Source organism: Pleurodeles waltl, chromosome 3_1, assembly GCF_031143425.1.
Source record: "Pleurodeles waltl isolate 20211129_DDA chromosome 3_1, aPleWal1.hap1.20221129, whole genome shotgun sequence".
In the NCBI taxonomy this organism is placed as follows: Eukaryota; Metazoa; Chordata; class Amphibia; order Caudata; family Salamandridae; genus Pleurodeles; species Pleurodeles waltl.
This window is the reverse complement of record NC_090440.1, coordinates 237,157,168-237,175,852: the sequence shown is the minus strand read 5'-3', so window position 1 is coordinate 237,175,852 and position 18,685 is coordinate 237,157,168. Positions and strand designations below refer to the sequence as shown.

Here is an 18,685-nt window from a genome sequence, read left to right as displayed (position 1 = left end):
TTCATATCAATGTTGGTGGTGATTTTAATATTAAACTGTGGTCTATACAGAAGAACAGTGTTTTTACTATACAGGGTGTGCATGCCCACGTATGAACCAGAGGGCTAAAGTTCTGTTCCATCTTATCAATTCGACCCAATTAATGCCTCTGAGTTACTGGATTCTTTTTAGCTCTCAAATGCCACCTTTTGTAAATGGGGATTACGGCTCAGTAATTGATTATATGTTCGTATCTAGAGATTTAATGGGTTGGGCATCCAACGGTGGAAAGGAGGTAGGTTTATTTCGTGACTACAACCCTCCATGGCTCGGACTGAGTACCCATAAGGAAGACAGAGGTGCTAAAGGTGTGTCTATGGCATCCTTAGTTGTCAAGTCAAGTTACAAGGGCTTTGTCTGGCTTGGAGGAATGTTGACCCAACAGCCCTTACATCAAACGTGCGTGTCAACCATCTTAAAACACTGTTCAACTGTTTTACTCCCTGTGATGATCAGCGGGCTGTGACTAGGCAATTTGTCAAGATGGGTATAACAGTAAGTTACTTACAAAGCCTATTAGCTCTGCTAATCATGAGGTAAAATGGTTTGAGGCATCCTACAGAAAGGTCGGGGCTAACTTACAAAAGGCATTGAAGGAGAAGTCAGAAGACAGTTATAAGGTCCAACTGTGTAGAGCCACGTATAAGGTTGCCCAACAATATAGGCACAAGGAGACTGAAAAACAATTCTGGGGGAAGTTGGTTTTGGCATGCAGGCAGAAAGACCCCAGGGACTTTTGGGCGGTGGTAACCATTATCAGCTCCATGAGGGCAAGCACAAATTCACCACCTCTTAGTCCTGAGGTTTGGGTTAACATTTTTACTGTGTTATATGGCTCTGGTATTCATCCAGAGAGGAATGAGGCAGAGGTGGTTTCCCCCTTATCAGGGGGAGTTACCCTGGAAGAAATATATGAGGCTATTTCAAGCCCCCTTCTAACAAGGCCCCTGCAACGGAAGGGTCCCCCACAGACTAGTATAAATATCTACAAGAGTTTTGGGCACCCCTGCTATGCAACTGTTTTTAATGCCTCAGTCAAAACGGGCCTCCCAGAACCGCGGCATACCGCCACCATTGCTTCTGTTTTTAAAAAGGGTGATCCTGAATCACCAGGTTGTCATCAGCCAATAACCCTGCTGGATTCTGTAGATTGTGGAGACTGTAGGGCGAGTTGTGTTGGAGCACCTTTGGTCTTGGCTCAGGGAGTCAAACACGCTATTGGAGGTGCACTATGGTTTTGGAAGGGGCTGGGCACAGTGGAGCTATGTCTGAACTTGCATTTGCTGATAAGCTAGTACACCATCGCTAAGCGGGGCTCCATCGGCCTGGCCTTCCTGGGCTGGTCCTGCTTCTTCAACAGTGTGTTGAGAACCAAATTGTGGGAAACTTGGTCAATCTAGGGGTGGATGGCAGGCTAGTAGATTTTTTACGGGGCTTACATTACAACCTCTCAGCGTCAGTACGGTTTGACCCATCGGGCGAGTGCAGTTATAGTTTTAAACTGGGGAAAGGGGTGAACCAGGAATCTGACCTGTCCCCGTTTTTTTTTTTTTCTTTTGTACATAAATGGCCTGGGCTCAGCCATTTCTGTAAGAACATCCGACGTCTCTTCAATTGGTAAGAAAAAGGTCCCAGAATTACTCTATTTGGATGACTGCGTTTTACTTCCAAGAAATGTTAATGGCTTAAATATCCTGGTTCAGTAATTTGTCAGTTTTATGGGGTTACTTGGCCTCGTTACTAATCTGTCTAAAACATTCACTATGGCCTGCAGCCCGAAGCACCACAAGATGCATAGAATATACCTGCAGGGTCACCCTGTTGCTTCCACTCAGTATCTTTCGTACCTGGGTATTGTTTTCGATGCCAGGGGGAATTGGCCACCTTGCAAACTCAAAGCCTGTCACAGATTCGAGAGTGCACATGGCTATATCTACAAATTAGCCTCCTGCGTCAGAAGAAAACTAGTGGACCCCTGCTGGAGCTTTATAGGAGTAAATGTCTTCCCATTCTTACATATGAGGCTATTTGAATATCAGCTCTCTCCAGGGCAAACAGAAAAGAGTGCTGAGGAATTTTTAGGGAGTCCCTCTCTGCTTTCTCAACTTTTATAGTACATCAAGCACTCGGGTTTGACTTGTGGTGTGCAGTATAGGCGAACCTGGATGCTGGCTTTAACAAGGAAGTCATCCTTGACTGCCTCTCACGTGATAGAAGCTTTAAAGTCCTCTGGTTTCATTAGATCGAGGCAGAATGGACCAATCTGGGGGAGAAGTGATCTTTTTTTCCAGCCCTTCTGTTATATCTAATTCAGATCTAGTATGGGTCAAGAAGTCTTTTAAAGCCATGAGACACTGACAAGAGGAAGCCAAATTGACAAAAATCAGTGTCATGGATTATGCGAAGCTCCAAACCTCATTAGTATTGGAGCCCTACCAGGAATGGGCTCACAATACCTGGGACAGATTGCTTTTAACCAGATTTAGAGTTGGTTTTGTGAGGTGGGATCTCTGCTTCCCCCTTGAACAGTTCGACCCATGTAAAGTCTTAATCTGTCCATGTGATGTGTCTTCTCCCCAGAGTTTGCTCCATTTAAGCTTCTTTTGCCAGTTTCATACTGCTACACCAAGGGGTTTTCAATTCCTATAATAAGAGACTGGATTTAGAAGATGTGGTGATGCATGGTTTACCTGCAACAGTTAAACTCCCCCCCCTATTTGTGCTAGTATTTGCTCTTTCCAAAAATGAGCTATTGCCAAAAGAAAATCGATGTTATTTCTGTGCTGTACTTTTATGGTTGATTTTGTAGCCAAAATAAAGTTTTGATGCAATACTACTGAATCAAGATTGAAAAACCAAATAAAAGGCGGACTACATCTACCAGGATGCTATAGGGACTTGATGAAGTGAGATCTGTGACATGTTCTTGGCTGCCACAATATAGTTTTGTGTGTTTGAGACCATAAAATACATAAATATAAAAGATAATGAAGTTGTTTACGAAGTACAGGACCCGATTACAGACTGGGTGATCAGTCGCGCCTCGATGTACCGTTAACTGGGTGCGTCCTCTGCAGACTGGGACAGTGCATTCCAAATCACACATCTGTTCTCGGAGCAGGCGCAAATTCGGACAGTTTGAGGCTGCACACAGGAAAGCACATTAGATTAAGACAGAGCAGTGGTTTGAAACCATGGCTCCTCTTCTACAGAGAAGGAAAGGCATCCGGCTGGAGACAGGTAAAGTGAGTTACAGCAGGTGGATACCTAGAGGCTCCCTGGCACAATCCCTCCCCAGGGGCATCCTCAGGTGGCGCACGCAGTCAGTGACCTTTCAACAGCTTCTTTACCTATGCATCTGTTATATGGCACTGGAGAAAAGGCAGTGTTTCCTCATTTGCATGAGGTCAAATGGAGGAATGCCCTAGTAACTGCACTTACGCGATGCGCATTACGTCTGCCAGTGTCTACAACTGAAGACGGGATGGGCCAGAGGACAAGGGCGGAGAGGTATCTTGAAGCAGTTCCAATAAATGTATAAGTTTTGTTTAACTTCTTTATGGGATATTGGAAATGGAGCGGGAACTATAGTTCTCATGTTGTTCTAAGTTTTGTGAAACTGGTAATAACAAAGTGCACTTTTTGATACTGTCTTTGGGACTCTGGGGAAAAAAGGTCATGTTACGCCAACTCAGAGAGTATACAATTCCAAAACTGTACCTGACTGATAATGACTGATGAAGTTTTATCACATCCGTTGATTTAAAAGTAAAATTGCTATTGTACGGTGGTATTATTCGGCGAAATGTATGGCTCCCTTAAATGGAAATACAACGTCACTGACATCATAGTTACTCTCTAGGTTAACCATGCAAACAATAGTACAGGGCAACGAAACTGCAGGTAACTATTAACATCTGCTTCGAACATCAACCTAAGATACACTAAAAACCTTGCTGCAAAAGTGTAACTGGACTAGGGAAAATCTGAAACCATGATGTATGCTTTACGGAGCAGTATATGCAGTACCCAATGCTCACAATCATCTAGAAAGAGAGGTTCAGGATCTGATTACGTATAGAACCAATTTTGTTCTGCCAATCTGACTCCCCACGCCAGAAGGATAATGTAGCATTACAAATGCAGGGTGCCTACTTTCAACAGTGTAGAATGCAGGGGGTAATGAAAGTGAGAGGGTATTGAGGCTCCTAAATTTGGGGCTCATGCGCACTGTCACTAGCGAGCTCTGGGTTGACACTAGAAAATATCACAAATCATAACCTAAAAGGAGCCAAATGAGCAGCCCCAAAAATGTTCAGAAAAGCAATATTAAAGGAATATAGCACCTGCAAAATTCACTGCTTTTCACATTATTAGGTTTTTCAAAATTGCGTTCTAAACAAACAGTTTGAAGTAGCGCTCTCTGTGAAAGGATCAACACCAGCACATAAAGGCTGCCTAGCATGAGAAGTAGATTTCCCATTCACCAGTGGCTGCTGATCTCTATAATAGCTTCCGTTTTACCACATACTGCCACAGGACGACCGGTTACAGCCTTCCCTTCCAGAGAGTGCACAATAAGCCCACCTTTGCCCAAGTGGGTGTTGATAGACATGTATCTTGCTGTCCCCGTCAAGCTCTTATGCTCCCTATAAGGGATGTGTTTTTTGGTTTCAGGGTCAATGTACTCCTTAGCCAGTCCAAAGTCTATGATGTGAATAACATGTTCCTTCTTGTTGCCTTGCCGGCCAATCAGGAAGTTTTCTGGCTTGACATCACGGTAGATGAGGTTCTTCGAATGCACATATTCCATTCGGGAAATCTGAAAAAGAGAGCAGATTCTTATCAAAAAAAGTCTACAAACTAGTTCTTAACCTCTTTCCTCCAGCTTAAGACTTAGGACACATGAGGTAACCAAACTTTAAATGTTAGCTGGCTGTGGAAGCATTTTTTGAAAGGATTTTTTGTCAATTTAGGTTTGACATTTCAATACTAACCAGGCAAGAACCTGCCTAACATTTTGATTTGATAGCGCTAGAAATAATGGCATTGGACAATATCATGTTTTTGAGACCAAAAAGTCAACCAAGTCTTAAAATATATAAATATTTATTTTGCTAGCCCGCAGCACAAGGCCCAACAAGAGCACCACACCATAAGTAAAACGTTGACAAGGTGCTTCCACAAGTCTGGGTTAAAAAGAATTCCTGGAACATAACAAAAGCCCTGCTCAGTTTATTATTGGTGCCCCACCAAGTCGGGTCTCCTGCAAATGGCTGTCCAACACTTTGGCCCCAAATACTTCCGACTCGATAGAGAAACATGTGCCTACTCACGTGCTGTGATCTGCATCTCACATTGTTGTGAATATTCATCACCATAGGAAGTCCTTCTGTGGAGGCAGGTCCTTACAAGTAATAGGTCACTCATCAACTCTGGGATGCTCTTCCTTTCTACCTGTGCATCCTTTCTGATTTAAGGCTTTTGTAGAGTACTTAAACACCTTTTCTAGTCGTGGCTCGTGGATGTAACGGGGACAGGGCGGCGTGCGCGTGGGGGGAGCACAGGGGGTGAGGGAGATTAATAAAATATATTTTTTAAAATAACACATAACACTTACCTCCTCAGTCGTGTTGCAACACTCCTCTCCCTCGTCACCGCAGGCACAAGCTCCCAGCCTGCCCTGCGCCAACCCCGACAATGCTCAGAGCAGCGTCAGGATTGGCTGGAAGCACCCAGCCAGGGCGCTCCCAGGCAGACTGGGAGCCTGTGTAGGCTCTTTCCAGCCCAGCAACAAAGTTGCTGGGCTGGAGACAGCCTATTTGCATGTGTGTGTTTGGCCGGCTCAAGACGGCCGGCCAAATACAAATGCGCCCTGAGGGGACCTTTTCTGCTTGGTTGGTCCTCTCTCCCTATTCCCTTTTCTACTATTTTCTGTCTCTCATTTTGTGTGTGTTAGGGTATTTGTGAGTTTGATGCGCTATGATGCATTTGCCGATGAGCGTTTACAAATAAATAAAACTAATTTTAATACGCCACAATGTTCTCAAGAATTAATCTTCGATTACTGTATATTATAAGAATAGTGGGCCCTATACCCTTTAGCTTTGTAATCCAAGCCAACCTCGATCAGGGAGTGAAACATTTAAACACCTGGATCACCAACTGCACAGTCCCCCATCAAGAGCAACATACAGAGAAAATCCTGCAAAAAGGCCAGCTGGTACACCTAAGAACTCAGAACAGCGAAACAACACAGCAAACAACTGTTGAGGACACCTGTGACAGAGCAGCCTTCAAGACCTCGCTCAACCTCTACTACTGCCTGCTGAGAGCAACAAAGACGACAGCCCTTGCCCCACGCATCAAAACCAGCACCAACACCACCACAACCAAGGAACTGTTCAACATTGTTAAGGAATTCTCCAACCCAGCTGCCAGCGAAAACATCATAACCTCACAGGAGCTGTGCAACAACCGTGCCCACTTCTTCCACGACCAGATATCAACCATATTCAGAAACTTCAAACACCAACCCACACCTACGGACTTCTTCCACAGATATGCCACCACCCACTGTAATTGACACGAACCACAAACTTACCACCTAGAACATCCTCTCCACCCAGGACATCACCTTCACCATGAAATCCATCTACTCGGGAGCTCCCATAGACCCATGCTTGCACATCTTCAACCCTGGAAACCAAATGATCGGCCAGGAACTCACCACCCTGCTCAACACCTTCATCAGCACGACAGCATTTCCTAATGCCTGGAAACACCTCCAAAGTCACACCACTACTCAAAAAACCCTCTGCTGACCCCAACAAACCCCAAAACTACTGGACAATCTCACTGCTCCCGTTCCCAGTGAAGGTTCTGGAAAAGATCATCAACAAGCAACTCATAACATAACCTGCAGCAGAACCAGCTACTCTAAGCCTCCCAATCTGGATTCCGCAGAAATCACAGCACCGAAGCTGCCCTGACCACCACCACTGGCACCCGAACCCTCCTTGACTGGGGATAAACAGCAGCTTTGATCCTCCTATACCTTTCGGCAGGCTTCAACACCGTATCCCGCCACATGCTGATCAAAAGGACCCACCACATCGACATCCAAGGGGACGTGCTCAGATGGATCTCCTCCTTCCTCACCAGAAGAACCCAGAGGATCCACCCACCTTTCACCTCCGAACCCAAGGAGATCACCTGCAGTGTCCCTCAGGGCTCATCGCTCAGCCCCACACTCTTTAACGCATATATGACCCTGCTGGTTAACATCGTCAGATCCTATAGTCTAAACATAATTTACTAAGCAGACAACCTCCATCTCATCCCGTCACTCACAGACGACCCCTCCACCACCAGAACAAACTTCGGCAGATGCATGACAGACGTCGCTGACTGGATGAAGTATAACTGCCTGCAGCTGAACAAAGACAAGACGGAAGCACTGATCTTTGGCAACAGCAGCAACACATGGAATGACTCCTGGTGGCCATCAAACCTAGGACCCGCTCCGACTACGCCAGAAACCTCGGAATCATAATTTACAACTAGCTAACTATGAAATCACAGATCAACACTGTCTCCTTTGCCTGCTTCCTCACTTTTCACATGCTACATAAGATCTTCAAGTAGCCACCACTGAACACGAGTTGCAACGTGACACAGGCCCTCATCACCAGCCGACTGGACTATGCCAACGCCCTCTACATAGGAATTGCTGCACACCTACTACAGAGACTTCAGACCATACAGAACGCCGCAGCCAGACTCATCCCCAGCCTTCCTCGATGAACCCACATCACACCTCACTTCCGGCAACTCCACTGGCCCCCCCATACAGAAGAGATTTAAATTCAAGCTGCTGACCCATGCACACAAGACTCTACACAACCAAGGACCCGCATACATTAACCACCGCCTGAACTTCCACCAACCGTCGAGAATACTACACTCTGCCGCTCTTTCACTTGACCATACTCCCTGCATCTACCAAAGCAGAAGAGGAGGACACTCCTCTTATATCACAGCAAAAACCTGGAACATCCTTCCCAAGAACCTTCAGACCATCACCTCACTTCCAGAATTCCAAGCGTCCCTCAAGAGTTGGCTGTTCGAATAGCCCTTTGGGACCTGCAAGGGCCTGGATACCCTATATGGTGATTAGCCACTCTTTATAAATCCTGACTGATTGAATCCTGCTAAAAATTCATAAAGGTATTCCTGGTAGATGTATATGCATTTACTACAACACATTGCTCTGCGATGAGAGCAGTAAAACCCCCTGTAAATAAAATGAAATAAAAAAAAACAATCAAGAGATGGGAATTGGTAATGGTTTGCTTTTGAAGTGTGTTACACACACCGACATGTCTGAGTATTGTCAAACTCCTCTCTGTCCAATTTCCACAATGGAAATAGTCAGAATTACTCCAAAGGCTGAAGCAACTACCCTTCATGATGGGAAGGGGAACAGATAAGCCCCAGATTTGGAGGGAGTGCTGAGGAAGAGCTTTCTCTATAGGAAAAAATGATTCCTGCAGAGATTTAAAAAAAAACTGCTTTTGACAGGAGTCTTCACTCTCATTGTGCGGGGTTCGCTGATATGGCGAACTCTGCACAGTGAGAATAAGAGACTTCACAAAAGCTCAAACAATTCCAGCAGTACACCTCAAAAACTATGCCTGGTGCAGCATTCCATGCATACTTCTGGGAAAGTTTGTGAATAGCAAAAAGCTGAATGTAAGCTCAGTGGGAGAAGTAAATCTCCACCTGTACATTTCGGCTTTTTTTATGACTGTGGACTCATAAATCCCCAAATCATGCGGGTTGTTCAGAAGCATTATAATGTTTTGGGATACCTTATTGCTGTGACTTAGATTTTGGGTCTGGTAACGTGATGTTACAAAGTAGCCCCACCATAAATTATGTGCTATTTATTTTCCTCTTCACCTGTTTTGAATAGTAGAATGCCAACTTCTTAAAACAGACTTTCCGTGTTTCGAATGGATTCATCCTTAAAGGTCATTAGGGTGGGCTGAATTTCACACGTAGCAGTGACAATAACAACTGAAGATCAGTATGCTGCTACTGCTAACAGGACTCACCTCCTCAAAGTCCCACGGATGTGGCCAACACAATTGTGCCTTTCATGCCCTTCATATAGGTCTCCTCAGTGCTGTGGCTACTGCAGACAGTCAACACCCTTCTTGAGCTTTCGAGTGTCGGATGCTAAAAACACTGCAGCAGCAGAGTCTTGGACCATCTGCTTGTCCGTACATTGAGTGGAAAGCTGGCCATATTTCCCCTTCCCTTTCTCTCCTGAGTTCTCCTTTTCCATTGAACTCAAGCTCGCAGGAAAGTAGCTAGAAGAGGCTGAGAGAAGTTGGCAGGTCTCGTGTGGAGTCTGAGCTCTGACAGAAAAAGTGATGGCAGATGGGCATAAGACTGGTAGCAAAGAAGAGCCAAGGAAGCAGGATACAGCCAAATAAAGACTTTCTCAATGCTTAGAGTCATAGTTCCAAGGTATTGCAAAGTGTTTTACTTAAGCAAAGATGAACGTGAATGGAATCCTAAAGGCCTATGTGTTATTATATAGCTGCAAAAGTACAATATGGTTCGGATCATCCGTTACAAACAGAGCCAGTTGAATCTCCAGTACTGTCAGGCCACAAGATTACACCTTTTACACGGGTGGACGAGTCTTGTAGTCTCATTAGTAGTCTGGCTGGCAATGGTGTCTGTCATTGGGGAAAAATAACTGATACTCCGCAACCATTTGGCTCGTTCCCCCGTCCACCCTAATGTAACTAAGGAATTAAGCAAAGATTTTGATAGGTTCAATAAATGGATTGCAAAGGCTATACACAAGTTAGCTCCCACTAGACTCCTAATGTCCAGCCCCTTGTTTTTCATCCTCCTTCTCCAAGGAGAGATTGGCCTGTAAAAAACTTGAAAGAAAATGGAGATCTTGGAGACAATGTGGCTTATATGTTAGCCATAAAAAATGTATCGCAATTTGATAAGTTAAGCCAAAACAATGCAGCTAAAGAAGGTTTTTCAGATTACAAAGGGTTTTCTGCATCCTAAAGCCTGTGGTAATCTGTCTTCTCAACCCTATGCGATAGCCTGTCTGAATTCTTCAAACAGAAGCTTGAATCGATTCAAGCAATTTTTGTTAAGAAGGGTGAGGCGGTGGCGATGAAACATTTTATTTGCTTCCCTTCCTTGCTCTAATATTTCACTTACTGAGTTTCAACCAATTCCTCTACATTAACCCGAATGTGCCATTCAGTTCTGCAAATCTGGCCCAAAAAGAGATCTTTGTCCCAAGGCACTTTTTAGGAAGGTCATCAATATTATCAATCTTATTTTGAACAAGATTTACCATTCGTATTTAGCATAGGCTGCAGTGTTATACATCTGGAAATTGGTCACGTGAGGTCTCCAGCGGACCTCAATATTTTAACTAATTTCAAACCTATCACTTTGCTACCAATACCAGCAAAAAAAGCTTGATTAGTTAGTAAGTGCACAACTAGTTGACCATTTAGAAAGGTGCAAGCTTCTACAGCCTGTGCAATCAGACTTCAGGCCTCTTCACTCTACAGGAACTGCTTTTCTTGAAGTGTCTGAATCGATAAAAAACTATGTTGGATAATGGTAACGCGATATTTTTATTCTTCTTGATTTTTGTCTGCTGCATTTGATACAGTATCACGTCTTATTATTACACTGCCTCTATAACATGGAAATGTGCAGCCTGGCTTGGTCATGCTTTCAATCATTCCTTTCTAATAGAAGGCAGGCTGTTACGGTCAGTCAATTTATTTCAGGAGAGAAATCTCAAGCATTGGGTCACACAAGGCTCTTCTCCAAATCCAACATTATTAAATATTTTTGTAGACCCTTTGATCTTTCATTGAACCCTTTGGAATCACTACAGTGCCGTACACAGATGATTCACAGTTGATCTTGTGCGTGGGTAATAATTCTTTAGGCTCTAAATTACATTTCAACAACTGTTTTACCTAAATTATCAGACTGATGGAAAGCATTTATCTGAAGTGTAACACGGAAAAAACAGAAATTCTCCCGTTTGGGAAGATGAATCTGTTTTTGGCTTTGGACTGGTGGCCTGATGGACACACCAGCCCCTCCCTCCAGTGACTGAAGCTAGGAACCTAGGTGTCAAATTTGACAGTGATCTATCCTTTTGTTTTCAAATTCTGATGGTGTCTAGAACTTGCTTTTCGCTTGATAAAGCGTTTTAAAAGTTTGCGTTTCTCAATTTAGCAGCTAGGAAGAAGGTGGTCCATGCCCTGACTTCCAGAATTCATTATTCTAACAGTCTCTACTTAAGCATCCCAAAATATGTAATTAATAAATTACAAGTTGGACAAAATGCTGATAAAAGACTAGCGCTCAAGCTTCGTCGTAGGACCTCCATAGCAGAAGGGTTTAGAGCTCATTAGCTACCAGTACCTAAACTTATTTTATTTTAATCCATGGCTGTATTTTTCAAAGCCTTTCACCAGACAGGCCAAAAATGTCATATATTACAGTACTCAAAGAATTTTAAGATCAACCAGTGCTGATCTTCACATTCCAAATTTTAGATTAAGCACCAGAGGCTGAAGATCCTTCTTTGTTTTAGAAACTAGGAAGTGGAATCAGCTTCCCCCGCTGCTGAGGATGGAAGAAAATGAGGCTGCTTTTAGAAATGTTTTAAAAAGACATTTGAATATCTCTAGGCATTTGGCACTTTCATCTTTCATGGACGATTAATATGTAGCCTGCTGTTCTAGGTTTTTCTAGGTTTGGGAGCAGAAAATGGAGCTTACAGCCAAGAATGCTATTCATAAATTAAAATTATGAACCGGCTGTGTTTAGAAAATCTGCTACATCTTTCGTTAATTTTAAGTTGCCCGACTGGTAGGATTTTCAGTCAGTTTCGTACGTTATTGTTTTTGCCAAAAGCATAGCCTTCAGTTAAACCTTCAATATGGAATCCTTTTTATTTGTAGGTACTGTACATGTTGCTGTTCTTAGAAAAGACTACAACAAAATGGTATCTATGCCTATCATTCTTCAGATATAAATTACTCGGTTTAAAAGCCCTAGCATTGTATTATCAATGTATAGATCTTTAGTGTGGAGTACCCTACTGTTGTAGGTCCTAAACATATGGTACATTCATGTCTAGCTCCTCTATTACTAGCATCTATAGAATTGAACCACTGTGTGCACTGAACTTGTGAATTAAGCCAAACAGGATGACATCAGTAAGTACATGGCCTTCCACCTATCCTGCCCTGCCTCAGTCTGAAGTCTTTTCCATTTAGCATGGGGGCTTTAATTTGTTTTTCCGTCAAACGTTTCACACCGAATGGTTTAGAACCTTTAAAAGATTAGTATTCACATGCCGCATGGGTTTTGATAGTTTATCCTACTTTGTCTATGTGTTTTAATTCTTTTTTTTTTTTTTTAACGTTATTTATTATATTGCTATTACTCCATCGGAACATCCTGAAGCTACACCAGACAGGTCAAACACCCCAACTTGTTACAAGAGATTAGAGGGAAAACAGAGAAACTAAAGAAAACGCATCAAAAAGCTTCAAAGGCCTTGCCTTTGAAGCAAGACTCCACCAGAAACTTGAATGCAGAGTTGTCAAACCCGGTGTGAAAAGATTGCGGTTAGGAAGTACCAGAAAGCCCTTACTCACCAGTTGGATGGCTATCATTAACACAGTCTTCAAGGTAAACGTTCTGTCACAGAGGTCAAACAAATCTTCCAAGCTTGGGCCAAGCAACTCGAGCACCATGGCATTGTACTTCCCACATGGGCCGAAATAAAAAACCTGGGGGAGGCCATCCGCTGAAACGAGATGGGAAATTAATTACAAAGCTGAGAGTAATGTTAGTGCAACTATATATTCATGAAAAAAAACATCGATGTATGGTGGAGAAGTATGACATATGCATCACTCTGATTTTATGAGTAATTCCAGTACTGATCATTAAACAATTCAGTCTGCTGAAGCCAAACAACTGAATCCACACAGAACGTGAAAGCAGAGCACTAATACATCATCCTACTTAGATATGAAATGAGGGTTGATAAATCTGTGATTAGTGCTCAGAGGCATCTCAGTGCCCGAGCACAGATCACCGTAGGAGTGATAATTCTGGAAAGAGAGAATGCCCCCCTTTACAATTATACCTCTCTCTAGTAGATTCCTGTTTGAGGAAAATTGCCATAGGAGTGTGATCCCCAAGCTATCTCTACCCACTAGTTGCCACTGTTTTTTATAGTGTTGTGAGAGGTACCAAGGCATGATTGTCTTGGGAAACGGCTCCCCTCACCCTGCATGGCACTGGAAAGTTTTTCTGCCCCCCATGTGACAGGCCAGATGGTTCTCTAAATCTACCCACTCTGGCTTGGGTGGGATGGGGAGAGGGAAGAAAACCCACTTGAATACACCAGGGTTGCTCTTTATTATGTAAAAAAGTGGGATGAGGGCTGGCCCATCCAGGCATAGGGCCATACCCTCCATCCCTAAAAGCCATACAGTCTTTCTGCCCCACAACCACCAACTGATGCACTTACTCCCAAATCTGCAATCCTTGGGACTATCCTGGGGACACCTACTCCTTGCACGTCCCAGGAACTCTGTATTGCAAGTGACCACAGATGCTTGTGAGATCCCTTCTAGCACAAATGGTCAGAATTTACAGAGAACACTTTTTTCCCCAAAATGAGGTGCGCTGAGCACGTCTGTGCCATGTGCAGCTAATTAGGGTCACTTACAGCCAGTGGTCAAAGTCTTACTACCCTGCATTACTACCAGTTTGCATACCAAAACTGTAACCATGTGAAGGGCACACTGACTTCACATAGTCCAAGTTTTGACCAGTTAAATCCAGGTGATAGGCCCATCCAAATAATTATGGCATTGTTTTAAACGGAAGAAGTGAGGAACGCAGGGTCGTACGCCTTTTGTGAATCTCTCTAGAATGCAGAACTGCCCTGTACTCAGTGTCTCTACTTTTCAGAAATAGCTGGGGCTGGTAGGTCTTACAGAGTGCCCAGTTGAGATTGGGCCCCATATATTGCAGATTGCCAGAAAGGCTGAAATCCCAAAGAAAAACCTTTTTTCTCCATGCTGCATTTTGGGGTTTTCTGGTCGTATGATGATTACCATTTTAATCAACAGATGTGTGGAAGCACAAACTAGTAGGACATTTGTTATTATCTATTACATTTCAATCCATTTTTGGCTTTCAAATGTAAGTCAGTGTGGAGGAAAGAACACATTTTGCAAACAGCCCTCTTAATCTCGATATTATGAATAACCCCAAAGTCAGAATTGAGCACATAACCACTATTCATAAAGTCAGATGCTCAGGCACATTAAAAATATACAGAGCTTACCTCCGTACCCATTTTGTATTAATTAGATTTCACCTTGAAAAAATTATTAGGCAGCAGATCTGTTGATGGCTCTAGGTATAGTGCATAATTTTGGACAACCAACAAACTATCAGATCAGTTTGTAAAATGGCAACTGGGACAAAAAAAAAAGTTTTACAAATGAAAACATTGTCACCTATTTCTAATTTTAACTACCCTACTTTGATTGGGTTTCGATTTCAGTGATTAGTCTCTTTGGAAAAACAGAGAACTACACAAATGACCCACTGTGAAACTCAATATTTTTGTCTACTCTTCAAAAATGCTCAGCTTTCCGGTTTCACCCACGTTTTTCGTGTCTCTTTTAACCCACAAACTTCAAATAGGTGTAATCTGACTAAATGGAATGCTTGACTGCCCTTTTGAAAATTGCAAAAATCCACACTTGTTACTTTTAGAATCCTCAACATGTGGGAAAAGGTACGGTATTTTAGCCTAGAAGCTTTTTGTGGAGAATATTTTTTTTATTTTTTTTTAAAGGTGTAAGAACAAAGTGTCCAAAATATAAAACAAGCATTGGCAATGCTGGTATGTTTGGCTTTAAAGGAACGATGTATGGTAATGTGAAGCATACAAGTAAATAGCATGTAAATAGATATATATTTGGGTGGAAGCAAAGAACTGAATATTAATACTAGAATAGGTTAAAAGGCCAGGGGACAGTCGCACTGTCAAGCCAGACCTCCAAATCCATGTTGATTAACGACCTACATGGGTATTGATGTCTAGTTTTGTAGTGCATTAATAAGCCGAAACTATTGGCATTTCCAATGCTTGTTTTAATAATGCTCTAACTTGACAGTGTAGCTGTTGCCCAAAACTTAAGTGAATATCACTAGAGAGGGGCTTTGGCACCACCCACATGTTGGGGGTCCAGAGTACATGTTCTGACTGGGCAAAAGTTGTGTGCTTCCACAAAAAAGTGCTTGCCGTCCCCACAGGTGTGATCATTTTATGTATCCAGCTGCCTGAGGTTGAACTTTCAGGGGCACAAACATGACATTTTAATGCTAATTAAGTATCTTAGATAACTAGATGATTTATGGTGTTTTTCTATGGCAGCACCACAGATGGGAGGAGGGCAGTCATTAGCCTACATCGATTCTTATGTCTAGCTTGACAGTGCATTCATAACCCAGACCTATTGGCTTGGCCAATGCTTTTTTTTTTTTTTTTTTTAATGCACAAGATGGCAGATAAAATTAATCACCAATAAAAAAAACAGTCTGGTGGGGACCTGGGATATACTGGAGAAAAGTGTGAGGAGGAGGGGCAAAGCAGCATTCGAGGAGGAGGGGCAAAGCAGCATACAAGGCAGAGAGCCATGCAGGGGCAGAAACACACAATGGAAAGAAAAACACAGAGCCCTGGGGATGGGGGTCTAAGCACAGAGAGGGAAAGCAGCAAATGAGGGCGAGCAACACGGCTGCAGGGGGAAGAGCATGAGATAGATAAATTCAAGCACAGGGTCAGGGGAGTTTGCGGGTAGAAGCACAAAAGAAAAAGCAAGCAGCACACGAGGGAGAGCGCAACATGACACGCTTTGCAGTGTACTTTGACACAAATAGACACCACACACTTGATATGCGGGAGTGACATGACATTGCCCCGCAGTGTAAAAGAACTATGGTGCAGTTCATATTCTGCAGCTGTAACTTTATTTTTGTGTTTAATTAATGCCGTTACTTACCGATGGCCCAAGTTGAAAAAATTTCACCTCCCGCACTACCATGACCTGCTGACATACATTTTTTCACCAGAAAGGTTTTTGTTTGCAAACAGTAAGTCTGGCTACCTAGTCAGAGCTTCTTAAGTATTGCACCTTGCATAGCCAACATTTACAAAGTCTGCTCTCCATTGTTCTCTCACACACACCACACATACTAAAGGAGTAGAGCTATCAAAGGTGCAACAGAGGAGTGGCATCATGGCGCAGAGAAGTGATGGACTCTGCACCCCAATTATATGTATTGTTGCTATTATAAGAGTGAGAAGAGGTGCCATTTTCTATTCTTGCACTAGTGCCCATAGCATAGTTGCTATGCTATTGCCCAGGGTCCCTGGCTACCAAGGGCCTCCATGCAAAGTGAATGGGCTAGTTAGAAGTCCTGCAGAGGTGCATACAAAACATTTTTTGTTCAATTTGAAAGCTGGGCATGGATGCTCTTAATCTTTCATTCTTCGGTCTACCTCCTTACTTCACCACACCTATTCTGACTCATCCTTTCGCTTTATTCCGCTTTCTAATAAATTCTATATCTTCCCTTTTCTATCTCAATTGTCTATTCTACCGATGTTCACCTCACTTCTCTCAATTTACTTCTCTACCCACCTGTTTACCGCTTTCCTAAACTCACCTCTACCACACTTAGAGCCAACCTCTGCAACTCTCTCTACAACATATTACAATTTCAGTTCTAGTTGTCATCCCTCTTGCTGCACCTCTTGCTCTGCCTTAATCTCAGCTCCCTTTAGCTCTTCTAAATTTGTATCACCTCCCTCAAGCTCATTTCTTACCTCACCTTTCTCCATCTCTCTGTACGTCACCTATTTCAACCTGTTTCAACCTATTCCACAGCCCTCTCTCTACCTCGCCATTCTACCTCACCTCTCTACCTCATTTCTCTCTTTACATCACTCAGTTTCCTCATCTATCTCTACTTAACCTCTCAATTAACCTCATTATTTGATTGCAACATTGCCTCTCCAACTGTCCTGTGCTTTTTTTCCTCGACCTAACCTCTTTACATTTCCTATTGTTACTTTTTCCACTCTATTGTTACTTCCTCCTTCTCTGCACCTCAATCTCTACTTCAACCCACCTTCTCCCCCTACCCCTATCTTTATGTATCGCCCATCTCATCTGTTTCTACCTTTCTCTCCCTAACGCACCCTTTACCTTTCCTTTAAATTTCTCCTGCTACCCCACCACTCTACCCCTGAGTTCCAATCTCTTGCTACCTACCTACCAGAACTATCTCTCTACATACCACTTCAACTATTTACTTTTGTCCTTCTTTCTGGCCAGCTCACCTTTTTCTCTTCATCTTACATCTTTCCCTAGCTTGTCTGTCTTTCTACTGCATCAGTAATTCTACCTTCTATCTCCAATACTTTGCTTCTCTTGCAATAAAGTCCTTTTTACCCATTAGTCCTCCTCCTGTCAGCCACCCTCTCTCATTTAACTTAGCTAGCAATGTCAGAGACCACTACCAAGCCAGAGACGTCAACCAAAAAATAGAGGCGAGGGGTCAAGGCAGGGAACGAAAATTTAGAACAGAACTATCATCTGGTGAAAATCCTCAGAGCAGTGCTTTGATTTTCACTGCTGCAGGAAGAAGTGTATTTCGAGTTGAATGTGCATATATATCTTATCTTAGTAGGTATCAACCAAGTCATCATTACTGATACTTCCGCTAGTGGAAGAAAGAGGAAGCTAGATTTTCCCTAAAGTATTGTTGTTTCTAGACAAAAAAACATTAGAACCAACACCAAAAGGAAATTACAAGTGCTAATTGTATTGTAACTGTCTTTATATAGCAGTTACTACCCCTGACGAGGCGTCAAAGCGCTTTTCGGTGAGTAGCAATGCCACTCAGATACCCAAAAGGATTAGTTGTGGATTAGTATATGGAATATGAGTATAATATTAGTAGAGGCAAATATGAGTGGTGGACATGTGAGTGTTCGTTGGGCTGAACTGAATAATGGAGGGATAGAAGAGGGAAGAATCCAGAAAGTGCTAATTGGGAGATCATAGTAGTAAGATGAGGTTTGGGATGACACAGGGCGTGGAGATAGAGGACAGATTGAGAGATGTATGGGGGAGAGAGTATTGCATTGGGAAGAGTATTTTATTCACTTTGTTTTTTTCTCTTGTACAGTAGAGCTAATGTAATATATAGATAAAAGGAATATGTATAAGGGAGATGATATACAGACATTTAAAGTTGTATAAACACATTGAGATTTAGTGTTGTATTGTATAAACAGACTTTCAAGTGTTGCAGTATTTGAAGGTAAATTATTGGTGTACTTTTTATAACATGTTTATCTTTTCCTCCATATTTCAATAAAGAAATGCTTGTAGATAAATAGTTAAGATAATATTTACCTACTGTGATAGATAAAACAGCCTCATAAGCATCAAATCAGCAT

The 18,685-nt window shown here is 42.7% G+C and overlaps 1 protein-coding gene across 3 annotated transcripts in view; it reads right to left on the bottom strand.

The window, feature by feature from the left end:
- Nucleotides 1–18,685, bottom strand: part of CSNK1G1 (casein kinase 1 gamma 1) — a 434,750-nt gene that overhangs the window by 156,248 nt on the left and 259,817 nt on the right. For all 3 annotated transcript variants that reach the window (XM_069222304.1, XM_069222303.1, XM_069222306.1), the window contains 2 exons: nucleotides 12,780–12,931; nucleotides 4,627–4,861 (listed from right to left, as the gene is read on the bottom strand). In XM_069222304.1, coding sequence (XP_069078405.1) covers nucleotides 4,627–4,861; nucleotides 12,780–12,931 — 387 coding nt within the window. The remainder of the gene's footprint in view (nucleotides 1–4,626; nucleotides 4,862–12,779; nucleotides 12,932–18,685) is intronic.